We start from the raw sequence: 9,077 nt of genomic DNA, 5'->3' as shown, positions 1-9,077 counted from the left end.
CCTACTCAAAGCATCTGCCACCTTATTACTATGGCCAGCCTTATATTTTATGACATAATGAAAGGCTCCAAAATAAGCTGCCCATCAAGCATGTATCTTATTCACATGTTTTTGAGTTTTAAAATGGATCAAAGATTGATGATCTATGTGAATAATAAACTCTCACCCCATCAGATATTGCTCTCAAGTTTTAAAAGCTCAGAATACTGCATATAACTCCTGCTCATAAGTGGAGCACTTCTTCCTATCTTTCAATTTCTCACTAAATAAAGCAATAGACATTTTAGACTGTGACAACACTCCCTCAATCCCAACTCCACAAGCATCACATTCAACCTCAAACAATTTATCAAAATCGGGTAGAGAAAGAATAGGGGCAGAAGTAAGATTATCTTTAATCTCTTCAAAGCTTTTGTTAGCTTCTTCAAGCAATCTGTGATAGGGGCAATGATACTGCTGAAATTTCTGATAAACCGTCGATATAAAGCAGCAAGGCCATGATAGCTGCAAACTTCAGAAATAGTTTTAGGGATGGACCAATTCCATATTGCTTCTACCTTCTTCTCATCAACATGTATCCCTTCTGTACTAACAACGAATCCCAGGAACAGAACATGTAAATGCACTTTTTTAAGATTAATAACCAGCTCATTTTCTTGCAAGGCTGTCATAACATGACGGAGATGCTGTAAATGTTCTTCTTTGCTGCGTCTAAAAATCAAGATGTCATCAAAATAAACAACCATAAATTTGCGTAAGAAAGGACGTAAAACCTGGTTCTTTAGTTGCATAAAAGTGCTAGGTGCATTCGTCAAACCAAAGGGCATAACCAGCAACTCATACAAGCCTTCCTTAGTCTTAAAGGCTGTCTTCCATTCATCTCCCTCCTTAATTCTAACTTGGTGATAGCCGTTTTTAAAGTCGATCTTAGAGAAGACTTTAGATCTGGATAGCTGATCCAGTATATCATTCAGTCATGGAATAGAAAATTGATATTGAACTGTAATTTCGTTGATGGCCCTGCTATCTACGCACATTCTCCAAGTCCCATCTTTCTTTGGAAATAATAGGGTAGGTACGCCATAGGGGCTAATGCTCTCCCGAATATGCCCCTTCTTCAACAATTCTTCAATTTGTTCTTAGAGTATTTCACTCTCCTTTGGACTAATTTTGTAATGTGGCAGATTCGGTAATTTTCATCCAGGGATAAGATCAATCTGGTGCTGGATATCCCGCAAAGGTTGGAGGTTGGAGCTTGGAGGATTCCTCCACTATCATGGGAAACTCTTTCAATAGTTCTTTGATGGGTGGTGTTAAAGATGGTACATCCTCTACTGCGTCTGTTGCTCTCACCAATAAAGCCAGCGTACCTCCGGATTTCTCAACTGCGCTTGAGAGCCTTTGCACTCCCATGGAAATAATAACAACATTCTTCCCTTCCATTTTAAAATGTTTCGCAGAACCAGAAGGCAAAATAGTAATATTCTTTCGATTCCATATGAACATGTATGAATTCTCCTTCCCCTTATGGAAAGCATCAACATCGAACTGCCAAGGGCGACCTAGAAAAATTCCGCAGTAATCCATATCCGTAACATCGCAATTAACAGGTTCAGTGTAAGATTTACTGATCGAGATAGGCACAGTGCAGATTCTGTTGACCTCAATTGTCGGACCTTCCTTAATCCATCCGACTTTGTATGGCAAATGGTACAGCTGTGTAGGATACTACAATTTCTCCACTAATTTCTTAGCTATCAGATTCTCACAACTACAGCTATCTATAATTACCCTGCAAATTGCTTCTCCTACTCGACACTTTGCTTGGAAAATCTTCCTCCTTTACGTCTCATCCTTCTGTTTTTTTGAGCATAAGATTTTCTTGACCACATAGGTGACCTCTTCATCTTCAGAACCAACAATAGATCCGTCATCGTCATCCACTTTCTCCTTAGATTCAGCCACCTGCTCAATCATATTAACCTGTCGACGATCATTATTAACTCCTCTACATTCTAGACAATTATTCGATCGATGACTAGGTTGCTTGCAACGGTAACATATATCTCCCATTGGCTTTTGATAAGGATTGGTTCTGCCTCCTTTGTCTGCTGTAGTGGTGACTGCTTTTCTCTTACTGTCTCTCCTTTCTTTCATTGTATTCTAAGGATTTCTAGAATTTACAACCTTAGAAGGTTTTCCGCTATAATTGCCTCTATTCTGCTGCGTCCCTGTCGAACCAGAATTTTTGTAATTAAAATTTCAGTTATACTGCTGTTGTGGCTGCCAATCAACATGCTCTTCTGCCCTTTTGGCCATGTTAATGGCGTCTACCAAAGTGAAAATCATAGCTACTCCCATCATACAACGAATTTCATGATTCAGGCCCCTCTGATAATGAGCAACCTACTGGGCTTCATTCTCACAGTTTTCACACCTCGCTTGCAACCTCAAAAACTCTTCGGTATATTCATCCATCCTTTGATTCCCCTATACACAGTCATGATACCGGTTATACAAAACTTGAGTGTGATCGCTAGGCAAGAATCACTATTCAATCATATGCTTCATCAACATCCTGTTTCGTATGGGTTCCAGCCTCCTCCGATAGCGTTCGTTTTGAACTGAGTTCCACTAGGCTGCTGCACCCTCCTTAAACTTATAGGCCATAATCGGAACCTTGCGATCCACTTCCACATTCATAATTTCAAAGAAATGTTCAACCTCTTCCAGCCAATCAAGAACAAATTCCACGTCCAACAAACCAAAAAAGTTTTGATGGTCTACCTTCATCTTGTGACCTTCTCGATAATTCTGTTAGGGATTTGTAGGCACAGGATTGGCGACCACAAGGTTGGTGGCCACAGGATTGGCAACTGGCTGGGGGTGTGCGGTGGAGGCTGGTTGGTGGATTTCCTATTGCAGGGCCAGCTGTCCTATCATCTCTCTCAATTCTGCCAAAGATGCCTCACTTGCAGCAAGTCGCGCCTCTTAGTTGTCTACCATGGTCGAACTTTGCTCTGATACCAGTTTGATAAAAGACTATTTAGACTCCATCAGGAGTTTTAACCAATATCGCTTGACTAAGACGATAAAAGAGAAAGATAGGCTAGAAGCCAAAAAATCTTATTAAAATTCTTTAAAAATTGAAAAGTGAGTCTCTAATAGCCAAGAAAGACTATTGATAATAGAAAAAAAAAAAAAAAACCTAATATGCAAACTTATAAAAATATCCAAAAAAATAATTAAAAAGCAAAATTAACCCCTAAACTATGGAATTTCCTTTTTGAAATTTTCTTTCCGAAATGTAATCATGGGTCTCCATCGGATGTCGGCAGCAAAAGTTAGTTATCAAACTAAAGTTAAATTAACCACTAATGTAAAATGTATTTTTATAAAAAATATTTTGTAACAATTGTATTTGTTTTAATAATTTTTTAAATAGTAATAATGTAATTTAGGAATAAATAGGATTACAAATTTTAAATTATTTAAACTTTAAAATTAATATAAGTAATAATTTTTTACTTGATATGAATAAAAGTGCATCTATAAATATATATACACAACATGATAATATTCATAAACAATTGAGTAATTCTTATCCAAAGCCATTTAATTTTAAAATTTATTTTATTTACATCACTCAAGTTTAATGTTATTTTATATGAGATTACTTTAATTTGCTATAGGAGATATTCAAATTACCAACTTTTTTATCCTTTTTCTCTATTCATTTTATTTTCTTTATATTTAATTAATTGATAATTATTTATTAATGTCATTATTTTAGCTTTAAAATACTTTTATTATTAAATTCTACCATCAATTGTAATACATTTGCTATTTAATGATAATTTAAATATAAATTTGAAATTGAAAAACATTCTCTTTGCGTAAACTAAAAGTTAAAAAATTTATTAGGTATATTGACTCGCGGTTGTCGAAACCGGTCAAAAATAACCTTTTCGGTTATCAACAATTTACAACTGCAGATAGTGGTGAAAGGATCGAATCCACATGGAATTGACACTTACCTATTTTCCTTATCAAGACCAAGAAAATAAACTGAAACAAAACATAAACTGAAAGAGACAAACTGAAACGAGATAAACTGAAAGCAAAAATAACTGAAATGAGATAAAACTGAAAGCAAAAATAACTGAAACGAGATAAAACTGAAAGTAAAATGGGGGGTATGAGATTGATTTAATTAAACAACTACTGAAAGCAAAAATAACTGAAATGAGATAAAACTGAAAGCAAAAATAACTGAAACGAGATAAAACTGAAAGTAAAATGGGGGGTATGAGATTGATTTAATTAAACAACTACTGAAAGCAATAAAATAAGCGAATAATAAAATAAAAGAGAAATAAATAATGAGAAAGATCTAGTTGAAGAATTGGATCCACTTCAGTTGTTGGGATTGATCATTAACACTTAGTATCTTTTGATTGATTCAACAGATTAGTTATGGAGATGGAAGACGCTTCTCACCACCATTATCTCTCCTTATGATTAAACCAATTAGGGTACGTCCTCTAATTAATTACTAATTAACAAGTTGTCAAGGAATGTCATTGGGCCTTAGACATCAAAACAACTGTCAATTGCATTAAGAAATAGAGAGATCTAATCCTAGTTACCCAAACGTATGGTGATAACACTAGATCATGCAACTTCCTTAGTTTTTACACCAAATGTTCTTATGTTTGAATAATCCAAGCAATTACGAACTTAAATCATCCAAACTAACAATATATTACCTTGCAGTCAAGAATCAATTGGCCACATTGATCAAAACAACAAAGCAATATTGAAATGAAGCATGAAATTGCCTAAATATTGAACAACCAAAAGTTAACAATGTTTGATCAAGTCTCCCAATCATAAAACAACTAAAGTATCACCTAATCCTCAATTAGAATAAAAGGTTTCAGCCTCTCATGGCTGAAACAAAAACAAAAAAATAAAAGAAAAGAAGAAAGGTAGAAGAATAGATGTGAATCTCGTAGGTGTCTCCCAAGGGGAGTGTAAAGAACATGGGAAGGCTCCTTATGTGTCTTTTTATAGTTGAAAGTGTTGCCCTAGGTCCTTACTTGCTGTCCAAGAGGCTACTTGTTGTCCAAGAGGCTACTTGCTGCCCAAGTTGTGTCTGAAAAGGAAATAATCGCGTTGCAAATTATTTAGAAGGAAAGTGGCGCACGGATTGTACTGCGGAAGGAAAGTGGCACGCGGCAAGGCTTCAGAAGAGGAAAGAGGTGCTCCTTGTGCTTCAAATGGTAAGAGATGTGGGGCAAGGGTTTCAGAAGAGGAAGATATGTTGTCCAAGTTGCTTCCCACGTGCTGCCCATATCTTGCACATTAATGAGGTGGAGCCTCTCTTTTGAATTTTGAATTTTGAATTTTGAATGTGCAAGACTTGGGGGGCAAGTATGACTTATTTGGCTTCTTTGACAAGCTGAATTTAAATTTCAAAATCTGAATGTGCATCTTGAAGTTTTGGCTTCTCAAATAAGGAAAAGGATTCTTGAAGATCTTGAATTTCAAACTGCTCTGCAGACTGCACTTAGTGCTTTCCTTATTTGGCACTTTTCTTGATGAGCTGAATCTTGAATTTGGATTTTGAATTCTCTTAAGGATTTGAAATTTGAATTTTAATTACTTTCCTTATTTGGCACTTTCCTTACTTGAAAACTTTTCTTTTTTGGCACTTTCCATATTTGGTACTTTTTGGCAGTTTTAAGAGCATTTTCATCAGATTGTCTCTTTACACCTTATATCTGCAAAACATGTTAAAACCACAAAATTAGGCAGAAAAGATGTAAATAAACATCAATAACATCATGAATAAATGGACTAAAATATGTTCTATCATATATATATATAACACATTAAATCATTATATTTATTAGGTATATATATATATATATATATATATATATATATATATATATATAACACATTAAATCATTTAAAATTAAAAATGAATTCAACCTAAGAATATGTGAAAAATATTCCTATACTCCTCCATAAAAAGATAGGAGTGAAGTACATGGGAAAGCATTTTGAGTCCTTAGTCCAATGTCTCTTTCTTTTTTCCTAACAACTCTTTCTCTCTTCTTTCTTTCTCTTCAACTCTTTTATGCAACTTTCTTAGAAATAAACTTTCATTACAAACTTTCCAGGTTTAGTTTAATTATTGGAGGGTTCTCACCACGAGTAGTCCAAGAGGAATCCTATACATTTTCTTTTATTTTACAAGTCCTATGGAGGATTAAGATCTGTGGGTCTTCATCATGATGAAACTATAGCAAAAAACTTATTCTTTAAAATAGCATCGTCTGTGGAAATAATAGAGATTTTATTACCACTGAGTTTTCAAACTAACCCATTAAGATTCATATGGCAAAACTATATTAAAAACCTTGATCATATACATTAATTAAGTGATAATTATTTACTAATGCAATTATTTTAGCTTTAAAATAATTTTATTATTAAATTGCACAATCAATTATACAATACATTAGTGAGAATTTGAATTCAAATTTGGAATTGAATTCAAATTTAGAATTGAAAAATATTTTCTTTGTGTACAAGAATTTATACTAAAATAAACAGATTAACAAATTTATTAGGTTTATATATATATATATATATATATATATTAAATAATTTAAATTAAATAATAGACTCAATAGAATAATATTTGAAAAAAAAATATTTCTACACTATTGCATAAAAGGCAAGAGTAAAGAATAAAGGGAAGGCATTTTTTTGCGTCCCTTAGACTAATGTCTTCTTTCTTTCTCTCAACTCCTTTGTTGTATAAAATTTTTTATTTTTAATTTTGTATTGGTAATATATGAAAATTTATTTTGTACATGGTATTGCACTTTTTAATATAAAATTTTCAATAACTAATTGCATCTAATAAATTAAATCTTAATAAGTATAATGTTGTACTTATTAGAAAAATAGGACGAAATATAAAATAATAACAAAGTTATCGATAAGTTTATCAAAGAAAATATTTATTTAAGAAAAATGATAACTTTGTTAACAATTAATTTTTAATTTATTTTTAGACATAAAAGAAAAATAGAGAAAGTAAAAAAGAGATATAAAGAAAATATATCTAAAATGATTTTTTTTTTTTAATATTTTGGTAAACTTGAACCTATTGTACCAGAATATTGTGATTTAGATAAAATTAAAGTTTGAAATTTTTTTTAAAATAAATTAAAAATGAATATTTAAAAAAGAAAAAAAAATTCAAAGGCAAATGACTATGAGTGAAAATTACACATAGTAAATTATAAAATACATCTATGACAAATATAGTGAAAACCAACATCCATAGTAAATTATAAATTACACATTTTTCCTAACAACTCTTTCTCTCAACTCCTTTGAGCAATTTTCTTAGAGATAAACTTTCATTACAAATATTTTAGGTTTAGGTAGAGAGTAGTAAAATTATTTTTAAAAATTTTAAAATTAATTTTGTAGATAAATGATTAGAAATTTGATAAAATAAATTAATTAATAAAATTTCTTTTTGCTGACAGTTTAATTTTATAAATCATGTTAAATATTTGAAAGCTACAATTTAATTGCATAAATAGTTTCATATATATAAAAAATATTTGTTTCAATATTAATTAATGGTTATTATTTTTTAAAATAATTATTTATCACTAATTTGAGGGAAGAAAAAATTTTACTTTTAAAATTAATTAAATAAAATATTTTTAAAACAAATACTATTAACATCCTCTTATTACATATTATGAAAAGTATTTCATACTTTTATTTTGATACGTTTAAATTGCCATCAATTATTATTAATTATAAAAAATACATTAAAACTTTAATATTAATTTTTATTTAGGTTCAATTTTCATTAGTTAGAAATTAAAATAATTACAATTAAAAAAAGAAACGTATTTTTCTAAAGAGTATAATCTTGCATTTATCAGGATTTGTTGTATAGAATTTTTTATTTTTAATTTTTTATAATTATTTTTTTAAAATAAATTAAAATTGAGTATTTAAAAAAAAATAAAAAAAAAAAGAAAGAGAAGAAGTTCAAAGGCAAGTAACTATGAGTGAAAATTACACATAGTAAATTATAAAATACATCTATGACAAAAATAGTGAAAACCAACATCCATATTATTATTGGAGGAAGTGCATATGCTTGCACTTAAACTACACACAATAATTTCTATAATCCATTACGTAAAGCAATAGGATTACAGAAATACAAGGCACATATTTTTATTTAGATTACTATGTTCCATATAAGATGGAAACTGATTACGTTGTATCTATTAAGTATAAAGCCCATGTGGCTTTTGACTAAGCATCTTATCAAATGCTTTTTCTGAAGATATCTCACTCATATTTCCACCACCTCCCCGGAGAATGCCGGCTCTACGTCCACTGAGACGTATAGTATGATCACATTTAGTAGGATCACATCGGCTTTGGCAGCCATCACAGCAGTAATCTTTTGTGGTACCACACCAGCCCCATTTACTACAACATCGGTATCCGCAACACAAAACACCGTCAGCTTGAATTCCACATCGTTCGTCAACTTGAATTCCACATCGTTCAGCTGAAGTAGGGAGCCAAAGGGAAGTAAACAAAAGAGAAGAAACTATAAAGGCAAAAACCCTCATATCCGTATATGATTTAAGTATAATTTTAAATGATGAAGTGAAGACTTTTCTAATTACAAATCGGTATATAAAGAGAGAAAAGAATAATTTTGTTCCTCAATTTATCGTTTATAGTATAAAAAATGTTTGTTGTATGATTTGATAAAAGTGTGTAATTTTAGACTCCCATCTTATCTAGCCAATTCTTACATTATGCTTTTAATCTTTTAGAAATAAAAAAATAATCATTAATTTTTTTAATTTTTAACCGTTAGATGTAATCGTTATTTAGTATAGAACAACAATTAATTTATAGCTATTTTATGAATAAAAATTAAATTAAAAATTATATATATATATAATTTTATTTGTTTATATGGAAATTAATCTTATTTTTTTATT

At 31.0% G+C, this 9,077-nt stretch overlaps 1 protein-coding gene across 1 annotated transcript; it reads right to left on the bottom strand.

The window, feature by feature from the left end:
- Positions 1-8,342: 8,342 nt before the first annotated feature.
- On the bottom strand, positions 8,343-8,696 carry LOC122722467 (acidic endochitinase WIN6.2C-like). Its single transcript, XM_043953171.1, has one exon. The coding sequence runs from the start codon at positions 8,694-8,696 to the stop codon at positions 8,343-8,345; it is 354 nt and encodes a 117-aa protein (XP_043809106.1).
- Positions 8,697-9,077: the final 381 nt, after the last annotated feature.

Source organism: Manihot esculenta, chromosome 18 (genome assembly GCF_001659605.2).
Source record: "Manihot esculenta cultivar AM560-2 chromosome 18, M.esculenta_v8, whole genome shotgun sequence".
Lineage (NCBI taxonomy): Eukaryota > Viridiplantae > Streptophyta > Magnoliopsida > Malpighiales > Euphorbiaceae > Manihot > Manihot esculenta.
The sequence above is the reverse complement of the archived record's forward strand: the minus strand, read 5'-3'. Positions and strand labels throughout refer to the sequence as shown.